Genomic DNA, 15000 nt, shown 5'->3' with positions numbered 1-15000 from the left:
AAGACAATTTTAAAATTGAATTTTGAATAAATTTAATTAAAGGTAATAAATTATATTTTATTTCAATTTTTAAAACATAATTATGAAATTTCCAAATAAACCTACCAATCAATTTGTAAAATGACTGTACAAAGATTGAAGTTTAATATGTTAATTTGATAAAAATGGTGGTGGCAATCTTGAATTAATATAAAAAAATTTAATATTAATCGTGTTGCTTAAAAGAAATAAATAAAAATGTGTGGTAATTGTAGTTAAAGGAAAAAGAAAAAAAAAAAAAAAAAAAAAAAAAAAAAAAAAAAAAAATGGGTTGTGGTGGATATTTAAAATTTGTTTTTGAAATTTCTTTAATTATTTTAATTTATTTTTTTAATATACTCAATATCAATAGATGAATGACAAATGAAAAATATTAAAAAACAATAGAAAAAGAAAAAAAAATTCTTCAAATCTTAAAATTAATATATTCATCTTAATTTGAAAACTATTCTTTAAGGAGATTTAATATTTCTTATTTTAGTAATGTTTAAAAAATAATAATTAAAATCCAAGTATAAAATTTTCTAAACCAAAATAAAAATAATAATGATGATGATGATGATGAAGATGATGATTGATTTTAACTTTTTTTTTTTAATTATTATTCATTTAATTATTTATTTATTTATTATTACTGGTTTTTTTTTAATTTAATAAGTGTAGAAACCATGTTTAACTTTTTTACCTAATCTACCAGCTTCGACATATCTTTTTAATAATGGTGATGGTTTATATTTATCACCAAGTTGAGTATGAAGAATATTCATAATTGAATAACAAGTATCTAAACCAATGAAATCAGCTAAAGTTAATGGACCCATTGGCATATTACAACCTAATTTCATGGTGGTATCAATGTCTTCTCTAGTACCTAAACCCTCATGTAATGCTTGAACTGCTTCATTAATGTATGGCATTAATAAACGATTAGCAATGAAGCCTGGCATATCTTTAGAGAGGGTTGTAGTTTTATTCATTTCAGCAGCTAATTCCATTGTAGTCTTAAGAGTCTCATCATTAGTTTGAAGACTTGGAATAACTTCAACCAATTTCATAATTGGTACTGGATTCATAAAATGCATACCAATAACGTTTTGTGGATTATTAGTATTTGATGCAATTTGTGTGATTGAAATTGATGATGTATTTGATGCTAAAATTGCTTCTGGTTTACAAATTTTTGAAAGATCTTTAAATAAATTACATTTAATTTCTGTATTTTCAACAATTGCCTAATTAATTAATTATTTTTATTATTAGTACTTTTATATAATATATTAAAATATTATTATTATTATTGTTTTCAACTTACTTCAATAACAAAATCAACATTTTTTAAAGAATTAAGATCATCAGAGAATGAAATTCTTTTTAAAGTACTTTGTCTATCTTCTTCAGTGATTACACCTTTGGCAACACTCTTTTGTAAGAAACCATTGATATTGATTAATGATTTTTCAACAACAGCTTTATTAAGATCAACGAGGATAACATTTCTCTTTGCAACTTGTGCTAAAACTTGGGCAATACCAGATCCCATTTGACCACCACCAATAACACCAACAGACTTTTGTTTTTTTTTTTTTTTTAAAAAAAAATATAATAATTAAAAAAATGATCATCAAATTTATTTTTAGATTTTTTTTTTTATTTTTTTATTTTAATAAAAAAAAAAAAAAAAAAAAGGAAAATATTTTAAGTATAAAATAAAAATTTTACCTTGATGTTAGAAGTGGAGTAATATCTTTGAGATAAAGTTTGAATTGATTTTCTTAAAAACATTCTTAAAAGGTGTTTGTGTGTTGTTAAAGTAAGATAAAAAAAAAAAAAAAAAAAAAAATGAAATTTAAAAATTTAATTCAGATTTTGTCAAAAAATAAAAAAAATTAAAAAAATTAAAATAAAAAAAAAATAAAATAAAAAAAAAAAAAATTTTTAAAAAAAAAATTTTTAAAAAAAAAATTTCCTTTCAGACGACTCGTTTTTTTTTTTTTTTTTCAATTTCCTTTTTTTTCTTTTTTACAACTTTTAGTAATTATAAAAATAATTATTTATTATTTTTATTATTATTATTTAAAAAATAAATAAATAAAATGTTTACATTAGAAGTTGTGGTACCAAAACAACATGTACCAGAAAAATTTGATAGATTCATTGCATCAAGTAGAATTAAAGTAAAAGAAACTGGAGAATATGTTAAATTAACTAGATCAGCAATACCAAAGATTTTAGCATTAAAAAGTGTTTCAATTAATGGTTTACCATTAAAAGATAAAAGTACAAAAGTGAAACCAAATGATATTATCACAATTCAATTAGCAAATATTGATTCATTCAAAGTTGATCAACAACAACAATTAAAGAGTGAAGAACAACAAGAAATAATAAAACAAAAACAGCAACAACAACAACAAGCTCAAAAACAACAAACAAAACCAGCAGATTCAAAACCATGGTGGGAGAAAAATAAAGAAAAAGAAAAAGATCCATTTGCTCAACAACAAAATAATAATAATAATTATAATAATAATCCAGAAATTAGACAACATTCACAAATTAAAAAACAACCAATTAAAAAACCACAAAATAAGAGTAATAATAATAATAATAATAATAATAATAATTCCAATAATAGTGGTAATTTTAATTTAGTTTCAACAGATATTAAATTAGATATAGTTTATGAGGATAAAGATCTTGCAATTATAAATAAACCAGCAGGTATGTTAGTACATCCGACAGCATTGACATTGGGATCGAATGCATTGGTTATTAATAAAGAGGATCAAACACATACATTGGTGAATGCATTGATTCATCGTTATGGTGGTGTTGAGAACCTTTCGAGTGTTGGTGGTGTTGAACGTCCTGGTATTGTGCATAGATTGGATAAGGATACCGCCGGTATGATAATTATCGCTCGTAATAATGATGTTCATCAAAAGTTGCAAACTCTATTTGAAAAGCATACTTCAACAATGATCACTCATACCACTATCGATCAATACGAAGACAATGGTTCCATTAGTAATAACCAAATCGAGAGAATGTTACAAGGTAAAAAAATACCACTTACAATCTCAAAGAAATACCATTGTATCGTTTTAGGTAAACCAAAAGAACAACATGGTTTCATCAATAAGAAAATCTCAAGACATCCAGCTGATAAAAATAAAATGGTAATCGATCAAGATAATGGTAAAGAAGCTTTAACTGAATTTAAAGTACTCAAAGTTTGGGAAAATGTTAATGCTAAAGTTTTAGATAATCAAAAAAATAAACAAACTTCAAAACAACAAACAACAACAAATAATAATAATAATAATAATACCACTACAAACAATATTATAAATTCAACTCTAAGTGAATATGATAATGCTATGAATCAACTTCATAAAAATAAAAAGAAAAATACCAAAAAATCAAATATTACTTCTAAAAATGTAAATTCAAGAATGCAATTTTTATCTGTTGATGATGATGATGAAGAAGAAAAAGAAGATGGAGATGAAGATGAAAAAGAAGATGAGGATGAAGAAGAAAATGAAGATGAAGAAGATGAAGAAGAAGAAGATGATGAAGAAGAAGATGAAGAAGAAGAGGAAGAAGATGATGATGATGAAGATGAAGAGGAAGAAGAAGATGATGAAGAGGAAGAAGATGAAGAAGAAAATTATGATGAAATTATATTAAGATTACAACAGAAAACTAAAATGATTACATCAAATACATTTTCATTATTAGAGGTAACATTACATACAGGTAGATCTCATCAAATTAGAGTTCATATGGCATCTGAAAATATTCCAATCGTTGGTGATCCAATTTATTCAAGTAAATCTAAACAATTTTTAGTATCATATTTATTGTTAGCTTCAATGAATTTGAAATTTGTTCATCCAATTTTAAATGAAATTAAAGAATTTTCAATTCAATATCCATCTCATTTTAAAAATTTTATTTCTTCAATTGAAGGTACAACCGAAACTATCAAAGATAATGATGATGCTGCTGCTGCTGTTGGTCATGAAAATGTCGATAATAGTGATGAAGAAATTGAACACCAACAACAACTACCAATAAATTCCAAAAAATTAAAATCAAAATCTAAATCAAAATCAATATCTTCAAATTTTGTTTTACAACCAACTATAAAAAATATCAATAATAATATTAATAATAATAATAATAATAATAATAATAATAATTATATTAATAACAATAGCAATAATACCAATAATACAAAGAAAAAAAATAGCAACTACATAAATAGTTTAAATACCAGTAATAATCTTGAAAAAGATTTATTGTCAGATTTTTTAAAAAAAAAATAAACAATAACATTTAAAAAAAAAAAAAAAAAATCTATTAATCATAGAATTTGGTGGTAAACACTATTCAATTAATTTTATTTTATTTTAATTTTTGTTTTATTTTTTTTTATTTTTTTTTATTTTTTTTTTTCAAAATTTCTGTTAAAAAAAAAAAAAAAAAAATAATTTAATGAATAAATAAACCAACCCCCCATACCCTTTTATTAAATTTATTTATTATTTATAATTTATTTTTTAATTTTTTAATTTTTTATTTAAATTTTTATTTATTTTTTTAAATTAATTTAAAAAAAAAAAAAAAATAATAAAAAAATAATAATTTTTTTTTTTTTTTTAATTGTATTAAAAAAATTTTAAGAGCTATCAAATAATAGTTATAAGTTTATTATTAAAAAAAAAAAAATAAAAAAAAAAAATAATAAAAATAATAATAATAAAAACAAGTTAAAATTTTAATATTCAGAAAAATTTTATTTTAAATTTTAAAAAAAGGGTATGTAATTAAATTTTTATTATTAATTTATTATTTTTATTTTTTTTTTTTTTTTTTTTTGATATTATTAATTTTTATCACTTTTTTTTTATAAAATTAATTTTTATTATGATATCATACTGTATGTTTTTGTGTGTGTATTTGTATAAATTTTAAAATTTAATCTTCTTATTTGTATAATTATTATTGGGATATGTGTGTAAATATGTGTGTGTTTGTTTAAAATTATTTTGTAAAGATAATATTCATATTAACCCATCATTTTTATTAATAATCAAAATAAGATAATCATCCAAATAATTAAAATTTTTTAAAAAATAACAATAAATCAAATTGAAAAAAATAAAATAAAATAATAAAATAAATAAATAAAAAAAAAAAAAACAGGAAAAAGAAAATTTTCTAAACAAAATTCATAATAAATACAGTATCAAGAAGAAAAAAAAAAAAAAAAAAAAAAAAAAAAAAAAAATTTAAATATAAAATCATTTTATCCTTTAGAATAATTTATTTTTAAAATATATATAATATACTATTTAAAAAAATGAAAATAAAGGATTTTAATATAGAATGTGATAATTTAAAAATAGAGGAAAATGAATTTTCAAAAGGTTCATTTGCCAAAGTTTATAAAGGAAGTTATTATGGTAATCCAGTTTGTGTTAAAGTTATTAAAAAAGATACACTCATTGATAAAGAATCTTGGGTATTTTTAAAAAGAGAAATTGGTATTTTAAAGTATAGTATTTAAATAATTAATAATATTTTAAAAACAATACTAAATATATTTTTAAAACTAACTTTAATTATTTTTTGATAAAAAATAGAAATTTATTAAATCAAGGTCATAAAAATATTATAAGATTTATAGGTATTGGTGAAAAAGATTCTTTATTATTTTTAGTTACAGAATTAATAAATGGTGGTGATTTGGGTAATATATTATTAGATCATAAATTTCATATACCATGGTCATTAAGAGTTAAAATTGCCAAAGATATAGCAGAAGGTATGGAATACCTTCATTCAAAACAAATAATGCATAGAGATTTAAAATCAAATAATTTATTATTAGGGAGAAATTGGACTATAAAAAGTAAATTTATTATTATTATTATTATTATTATAAAAAATCTTAAAATTTAATAATCTAATTTTGTTTATTTTAAAATTTAAATTTTATTATTGTTTTATTTTTTTTAGTTTGTGATTTTGGATTTGCAAAAGAAATTACAATTCAAAATCCATTATCAATGACAATTTGCGGTACAGATGAATTTATGTCACCAGAGGTTATTTTAGGTATTCAATATAGTTATTCAGCAGATATATATAGTTTTGGTATGGTGTTACTTGAATTGATTACCCGTAGTAAATTGGATGAACGTTTACCACAAAATAATTTCGATATTGATTATGAAGAGCTTCAAAATAAAATACCATCGGAATGTCCACGAGAATTTTTAGAATTATCAATGAAATGTTGTAATTATGATCCAAATGATAGACCATCATTTACCGATATTGTACAGACATTAGATCAATTGGCAATAAAATTAGTAAAAGAAACTCCTGACGGTCCATATCCTTCTACTCCAATTGTAGTTTCAAATCCTCATTTTGATGATCAATCAATAAATGATTGGTGCATGTTATCATTAATACCAGATGATTGTTTAGAGAATTTAAATGAATTTGCTGAAATTGAAAATAATATAAATAATAATAATAATAATAATAATAATAATAATAATAAAAATAATATTAATAATAATAATAATAATAATAATAATAATAATAATAATAATAATAATAATAATAACTGTAAAGTTATTTGTGAAAATTGTGCATCTCCACAAAGTACAAGTAGTGTAAATAGTTCATTTAGTAATAGTAGTTTAGGAAGTAATGGTAGCAATAGTAGTGGAACAAGTACAAGTAGTGGAGGGAAAAAAAGATCACAAAAAAGAAAATCATGGAAATGTTTAATTAATTAAATCTTCCTATTTTAAAAATTTTTATTTTATATATATACCAAAACATTTTATTTTTTAAAAACAATATAACTTTTTTTTTTTTTTGGTATAGTTTAAAACTAATACCATATATAAATAACATTTTTTTTAATAAATAATTATAAAAAATAAAAAAAAAATCTATTATAATTTATTTAAAACTTTTTATAAAAAATATTATAAAATAATAATAATTTTATTTATTGAAAATTTTAAATAATTTAATTTAATTTATTTTTTTGATTATTATTTAATTTAATTAATTTTGAAAATCTAGAAGTTGAATCTTTAATTAAATTTAATGGAGTATCAAATTCAATAAGTTCGCCCTCATCAATGATAGCGATTTTATCACTATCTAAAATGGTATCAATATTATGAGCAATGGTTAAAATGGTACAATCTTTAAAGTTTTCTTCAATCGTTTGTTTTATTAATCGAGTAGTTTGAAAATCTATACTATTGGTTGCTTCATCGAATAATACGATTTTAGAATTTCTTAATATTGCTCTACAAAGACAAAGTAATTGTTTATTACCAATGGTTAAACCATCTCCACCTTGAACTAAACTCTCTAATTTCATTGGCATTGTTGAAACCATTTTCTTTAATTTAACTTTACTTAATGCTTCCCAAATTTCATTATCAGTGAATTGATCGAATGGATCAAGATTTAAACGAATACTACCAGAGAAAATAAACGGGTCTTGTGGTACTATACCAATTGAACTTCTTAATCTTTTTAAATCAATTTGTGAAATATCATCACCGTCAATTAAAATTGAACCAGATGAACATTCTATCATACGGAATAATGACATACCAATTGTTGATTTACCCGATCCTGAACGACCAATAATTCCAATTCTTTCTTGTGCATTAATTTTCATAGAAAAGTTTCTTAGTGTTGCTATTGAATTTGGACGATATCTAATTTCAACATTTTTAAATTCAATTTCACCTCTTGATGGCCAAATGAAACCTGTTTGAATGAATTCATCTTCATTGGTTTCTTTTTCCTTTGGAATTGATATATAACTTTGTACACGTTCAACAGAGTTAATTCTTGATTCTAATTCACCAAATTGACGCATAAACCAATTTAAATTAAATGTTATACCCAATGCTGTTGTTACACCTAATGCTGATAAACCAGGATTATCATTAAAAATTGAAAATAAAGCAGACATTAACACTACAATAGCCGATAAAAATTCAACTCTAATACCAATCCATCTACTAACAGCAAAATTATAAAAAAATACTCTTAAATTAATATTGATATTATCTTTCATCATATTAAAGAACCTTTCTTGTTGACCAAATGATCTAATAGTTGTTAATCCATTATAAACCTCTGATAATAATGAATAAACAGGACTTCTAGAAATTGATTGAATACGTTTTAATTCTAGTACTGAATAATTATAAAACAATTGAAAAATATAATTTATAGCTATTAAAATAACAAATGGTATTGCAATATAGGGTGAAATATAAATTATGATACCAATTGATGTGACTAGACATGCACCACAATATAAAACATCAGAGAAACAATCCAATAATAAAATATCAATATCACTGATATCTTTTCCAAATCTATTTAAAATACGACCAACTGGATTTTGTTCAAAAAAAGTTAATGGTGCTCTAATTATTGATTTTAAAAGAGATCTATGAAGAGTTTCCGCTGAACCAAATGTAATCTTTGCGATTAATAAATACCTAACACCCAATGTAAATACAAATCCACCAATATAGGCTAAATAAATCAATAGGTAATGTACATCAGTTGGTTCTGAAACGTTTAATCTATCATGACTTGCCCATGATTGAAGCCAATAATCTGAAAGTAATAATATAATTTGACTTGTTAAATAGATAATACATGTAAAAATGAAAAAAGAAATTGATGAACCCATACGAATATATTTTTTATAAATTATCCAACCAGGATCACCTTTATTTCTATCTTCTTGTACAAATAATTTTGCTTTTTCAATTGTCGTTTGATCAAAATCTTTACTAATTATTGATTCAATTGAAATACCTTTTGGTAAAGAAATTGATGATCTTTTTAATTTATTATTACCATTAAAATTGCTATTATTATTATTATTATTATTATTATTATTATTATTATTATTCATTGTAAAATCTAAAATTTCAACCTCTTCATAATAATCCTCATCTTCTTGAAGTTGAACTATTTGTTTTTCAATTCTATTTTCTTTTTCTTTTAAAATCATTTCAAAATCAATACCCATTCTTAATAATTCCAAATAAGTTCCTTGAATTAATACACCATTATCAACTACAACTACATGATCCGCTGATGAAATGAATTGAATTTGATGTGTTACTAATATTACTGTTTTACCTTTCATCATACCTTTAATACAATGTTGAAAGATATAATTTGCAATCTCTGGATCAACAGATGATAAAATTTCATCCAATATATAACAATCGGAATCAGCGTATAATGCTCTTGCCAATTGAATACGATGTTTTAGACCATTACTTAAATTTATACCACGTTCTCCAATTTCAGTTAAATCTTTCCCTTCACCCATTGCTAATAGATCTGGTGCTAAACAACAAGCTTCAATTACCTTTATATAACGTTCCATATTCATTGGTTTACCAAATAAAATATTCTCACGAAATGATGTACTTTGAAGGAATGGTTGTTGAATTGTTGATAAAATACTATTAACAGAATCAGGTGATGATTTATCAACAGCTTTACAAATTTCACCTAATAAACCACTTGCTAAACTTGTTTTTCCACTTCTAACACCACCAGAGATAATTGTTAATAAACCTTTTGGTGCTTTAAAATCAACATTCTCAGATGGTGGTGGAGGTAAATTAATTGATAATAAATCTTGATAATCTGCTTGTTGTTGTTGTAACCTTCTATCTTTTATTAATGGTTTAATTTTTAATAAACAATCTGTCATAAAATTTTCTTCCTCTTCATTATTATTATAATTAATTTTATATTCTTTTTCATAATCATAATTATCATCTTGAATATCAATACCATCAAATGTAAAATCATTTGTAATTTCGAATTGTTCACCACTACTTAATATAATTGATCTTTTATTTTGATTATTATTTTGATTATTTTTATTATTTTTTAATTTTAAATTATGTTCATTCCAATTAAAATTAATATTTCTAATTAAAATATCATTTAAACCACTTTGATTATGTATGAATGGTTGGTTTTGTAATTCTGAAGATTGTAAAAATGTTTCAATTCTTTTAGCAGATGCAATTAAACTAATGAATTTATGAAGACAATCTGGAAGTGATTCAATTGGACGTCTAAGATTTTGTAGGATTGTAATCGATGTGAATGCAATCTCCAAAGATACTTCATAACCCAATAAAGTGTAGGTTGTAAAAGTTGAAACCAATACTAAACCTGATGATGCTTGAGTTACAATTTGAACCAATACCCAATAAATAATTCTAATATAAAGATATTTTAATTGTAATTTTCTTTGTTCTTCAATTCTTTCACAAAACATTTTCTCCCATGCATATTGTTTTAAAAATTTAATTCCATTAATAAGTTCACCAGTTAAACTTATTCTTGTATCTGCATATCCCATTGATGTACTTAAATTTTTACTTATTTGTGTACCTAAAAATGATGAAAGTGGAATTGTAATTAACATCACTAAAAATCCTACAAAACCAGCTATACCAATTACATAAATTAAAAAACCTAATAATGATAAAATTTGAATTGGAAATAAAAATATCTCTATATAATAATGACAAAAGAAATATTGAAAAAAATCTGTATCCACTGACATTAAATTTAACATTGAACCAATATTATAATTCTTTTTTGATAAATTTGAAAGTTTTGTCATCTTTTCAAATATTATAGTTTCTAATGCTCCTTTAACTTCTAATGATGTTTTAAATCCAAACCAATAACTATATTGTTGAGATGCCATATTTATAAATGAACTTAAAAATAATAAAAAACATTGAATTATACCAATATAAATATGTTTTTGTTCATCAATTTTTTCAACATAACTTAAAAAACTAATAAATAATAATAATAATAATAATATTAATATTTAAATCCTTTTTTTTTTTTTTTTTTTCTTTATTTATTTAATTAATTAAAAGAAAAAGGGGTACACTACTTTTTTAAAATTAAAGGTGTTATAAAAGAAAATACAGAAACAAAAACAAATAAACCAGTTGCAATATAATTTCTTGGTAAAAATTTTGAATATATGTGTTTAATTAAAGGTATAGTTGAATCATTGAATATTATATCTTTTAAAAGTGGTGCTGTATTTTCAACTTTTAAACTACTTGGTAAATCTGAAATATCATTTAAATTTAAAGGTGCTCTAAAAAATCCAACAAATATTATCCTTTCAACCCATTTAAATGTTAACTTATCTTTCCAATTTGATGAATCTTCAGGACATGGTTTATTGAAAAAATCATCATCTCCATATACTGATAAAATATTATATGCTTCATATCTATTTTTAATATTATAATATAAATATATTTTACATAATATATATATTGTAGAAAAAAAGTTTATTATTTTATTTATTATATTTTTAATTTTTTTGATCATATTTAAAATAAAAAAATAAAAATAAAAACTGGAAAAAAAAAAAAAAAAAAAAAAAAAAGAATTTAAACAATGTTATTTAATTTAAAATGATTACTTTTAAATCATTTTGTTTTTTTTTTTTTTAAAAAAAAAAAAAAAAGGCAGTAATAACTTAAAATAAAAAAAAAAAAATAAATAAAAAAAAAATACCAGGGTCCTAAATTTTTTTCAAAAAAAAATAGAAAATAGTTGTCTGGGAATTGTTTTTCGTTGAGACACAAAAAAAAAAAAAAAAAAAATCTAAAAAAAAGTTTTGAACAAATCAAAAAAAAAAACAAAAACAAAAAATTAAAATGACCACAAGGAACCTTTATTTTTAAACTATTTTTTCTTTTAATCTCGACCAAGCATGACAAATTACAAACAAAAGTGAAAGTACCAAATTAAAGTAAAGCATTCTATATAAAAATAAAATACAATAAATTGATACTAAAACTGAGGCAATCATGAGGGCAATTCTATTATTATTAATTATTATTTTTTTTTTAAAAAAAAAAAAAAGTTAGGAAAAATTTAGTTGGGGAAAAAATAAAATAAAAAAAAAAACATACCTTAAAATAAAAAGATTACTTTGATTTAATTCGATTGTTGATAAAAAGATATGAGTTATGGCCAATAAGATAAACAATTCAAAAGAGTCAAAGACTTGCCATTCAAATGATAAATGTTTAATCCAAATGACCAAGTTAGGAGCCATGATGAAAGCAGAAAAAATATACATTAAAAAGATACTTTGTCGATAATACAATTCCTTTCTGATTGCATTTTGAATCTTTAATGATTTCTTTTTTACACTTGCAGATATGCTTGAAATTAATAAAGGTGACACTGATGATATTGAAGAGGATGGCGAATTTACACTTGCACTATTTCCATTGCTGGTACCATTGAATTGTTTACTCGATGAAAACATTAAGAACAATAGGAATGCAGCTAAACCTAAAGCAGAGTGAATTATAATTACCATAATACAACCAATAATAACCCACTTTGATGAAGAAAATTGTGGATTTCCATTTAATCTTGAGTTTACTGTTGACCCTAAACAAAAACTACCAGTTACAGGACTACTAGTAGTACTTGTTGTACATCTATTACTAATTACAATTGGTTCATTATTATATAATAAATCATTACTATTATCTTTATTCAATATATTGTTATTATTATTATTGATATTATTATTATTTAAATAAATATTATTATATTCACTATTACCATTATTATTATTATTATTATTATTATTAATATTATTATAATCACTATTGCCACTATTTATATTATTCATATTATTAAGGATAATATTATTTATATTATTCACACTATTATTTATATTATTATTATTTATATTACTATTATTTATATTACTATTATTTATATTACTATTTATATTATTATTAATATTATTATTTATATTATTATTTATATTATTATTTATATTATTATTTATATTATTATTATTATTAATATTATTATTATTATTAACACCAAAAGAATTGGTATTTTCTACTCTTTCAATATTTAGATTATTGGAGTCCATATTATTGGCTCCATTTTCTATATTGATATTAAAATTAGTTCCATCTAAATTTTGATTATTGACGAAACTATTGCTATTATTTATATTATTATTATTATTATTATTATTATTATTATTATTATTATTATTATTATTATTATTTATATAGTCGGTTGAATTTATATTATTACTGTTACTATTATTATTGTTACTATTTATATTGTTGGTATTATTACCACCGTTATTATTATTATTATTATTATTGTTATTATTATTATTATTGTTATTAATATTATTATTATTATTATTATTATTATTATTATTATTTAATAATCCATCATCATTCGAAAGATCCAATCTATCCATATTAAAGGAGACATTTTGAGCATTTGGTCTTCTTGGATGAATTGGTGTATTTTTTGATGGATGACTATTGATTAGATTTAAAATTGATAAACAAACACTGCTACAAATTGATCCAATTGTAAATAAGATATTTGTAACTAAAATTAAAATTGTTAACTTAAATATTTTTAAAAAAAACCATTAGTATTAATTTTTCTTTTTTTTTTTTTTTTTTTTTTTTTTTTTTTTTTTTTTTTTTAAAAAAAATACTTACAATACAAATTGAAACAATAAATAAAAATGGAATTGACCAAAATGGTGGAATTCTTTCCAACATAAAACTATCAATGAATGGATCAGGTAAGAATTCTCCATAGAATGAAGGAATTGGTAAACCAAAGATAGTGAAAACAATACAAACCAAAGAAGGGAAATAAATTAAATATGGAACCAATTGAACTGATTGATCTCTAAGGGTGATAAGTAGAGATGGGAATTTATCATTCCTTATGAAGCTATTCAATTGCGCAGAGAATACCCATAGGAATAAAGCAAATGTACATGAAATGAGTGAAAGTGCATAAGAGAATACCAATGATCCAATTGATCCAATCCAATCATATGTAATGACGATCTCATATGAAAAGAATGGATCCAATATCATTAATAAATGTGGATTATTAATATCGATTTCCATTTGACCATTTTCATTAATTGTATTCTCTGCTGAATTTGTTGGAATTGTATCAATCAATTCTGGATCCTCTTGTACATATAATAATTTTTGATTAAATTTAATTAAATCTGATGCTGCTCTTTGTTGTTGAATTTGTTGTTCATTTTGTTCATCAAAACGATCAACTACCAAAACTACAACTTCTTCTTCTTCTTCATTACTGTTATCATTATTATTATTATTATTGTTATTGCTATATTCAACATTATCAACTGAATCAACTTTTTGATCTAAATATTTTAATTTACCATTAATAGCTTTGAAAGATTTTTTATTATTATTATTATTATTATTATTATTGTTATTATTATTGTTATTGTTATTGTTATTATTTTCTCTATAGGCTAATTGAGCTTTTGAAGATTGATGAAATTTAATTTTTGTGACTGTACAATTTGTAACAAATTTACCTTCCTCCATTAATTGTGGTATGAAATGATAAGATATTGGTAAAAATATTGGATAATTATTTGGAATTACAGCTTCTTTATCAATAAATTTCATAGAGAATGCTAAACGTATATCAAAATCTTCAAATCCTTCATTATTAGAATCAGGATCTGATTGATGCTGTTGCTGTTGTTGTTGTTGTGATATTCCTGTTGATATTGATGTTGTATATGGTTCTGGATGTTTTAAATTATTAACAACCAATGATCTTGAATATTTTGAAGCTTCAACATCTTCATCTCTTAATGAATTAACATTATCAATATCCAAATATTTAGTTTGCAACACTGCTTTAATTGGGAATTTATTGGTATACTTTGGAAGTGTAAAGTTCATAATGATTGGATGACCAATTGGTAAAACGAATCTATATTCATCAAAAAATGATACTGAT

At 21.9% G+C, this 15000-nt stretch overlaps 5 protein-coding genes across 5 annotated transcripts in view; 2 read left to right on the top strand and 3 right to left on the bottom strand.

The window, feature by feature from the left end:
• Positions 1-689: 689 nt before the first annotated feature.
• On the bottom strand, positions 690-1821 carry DDB_G0280465 (hypothetical protein; the record flags this gene model as incomplete). The annotated part of the gene is made up of 3 exons (XM_636099.1): positions 690-1271; positions 1352-1606; positions 1759-1821. 3 exons carry the CDS (start codon positions 1819-1821, stop codon positions 690-692), a joined length of 900 nt encoding a protein of 299 aa, XP_641191.1.
• A 311-nt stretch (positions 1822-2132) lies between these two features.
• DDB_G0280463 (hypothetical protein) lies at positions 2133-4373 on the top strand (the record flags this gene model as incomplete). The annotated part of the gene is made up of 1 exon (XM_636098.1): positions 2133-4373. The coding sequence occupies one exon, from the start codon at positions 2133-2135 to the stop codon at positions 4371-4373; it is 2241 nt and encodes a 746-aa protein (XP_641190.1).
• A 1037-nt stretch (positions 4374-5410) lies between these two features.
• DDB_G0280461 (LISK family protein kinase) lies at positions 5411-6863 on the top strand (the record flags this gene model as incomplete). The annotated part of the gene is made up of 3 exons (XM_636097.1): positions 5411-5604; positions 5694-5962; positions 6070-6863. The coding sequence occupies 3 exons, from the start codon at positions 5411-5413 to the stop codon at positions 6861-6863; spliced, it is 1257 nt and encodes a 418-aa protein (XP_641189.1).
• Positions 6864-7102: 239 nt separating this feature from the next.
• On the bottom strand, positions 7103-11517 carry abcC15 (ABC transporter C family protein; the record flags this gene model as incomplete). Its single annotated transcript, XM_636096.1, has 2 exons — positions 7103-10961; positions 11066-11517. 2 exons carry the CDS (start codon positions 11515-11517, stop codon positions 7103-7105), a joined length of 4311 nt encoding a protein of 1436 aa, XP_641188.1.
• Positions 10954-15000, bottom strand: part of DDB_G0280525 (hypothetical protein) — a gene marked incomplete at both ends in the record, with an annotated part of 6318 nt that continues 2271 nt past the window's right edge. Inside the window, 5 exons of the mRNA XM_636095.1 lie at positions 10954-10961; positions 11121-11416; positions 11922-12014; positions 12108-13597; positions 13695-15000. The exon at positions 13695-15000 is cut by the window's right edge and continues 306 nt beyond it. Of these exons, the coding sequence (XP_641187.1) occupies positions 10954-10961; positions 11121-11416; positions 11922-12014; positions 12108-13597; positions 13695-15000 (3193 nt within the window). The remainder of the gene's footprint in view (positions 10962-11120; positions 11417-11921; positions 12015-12107; positions 13598-13694) is intronic.

Source organism: Dictyostelium discoideum, assembly GCF_000004695.1.
Source record: "Dictyostelium discoideum AX4 chromosome 3 chromosome, whole genome shotgun sequence".
Taxonomy (NCBI): Eukaryota; Evosea; class Eumycetozoa; order Dictyosteliales; family Dictyosteliaceae; genus Dictyostelium; species Dictyostelium discoideum.
This window is presented reverse-complemented; position numbering and strand designations above follow the sequence as displayed.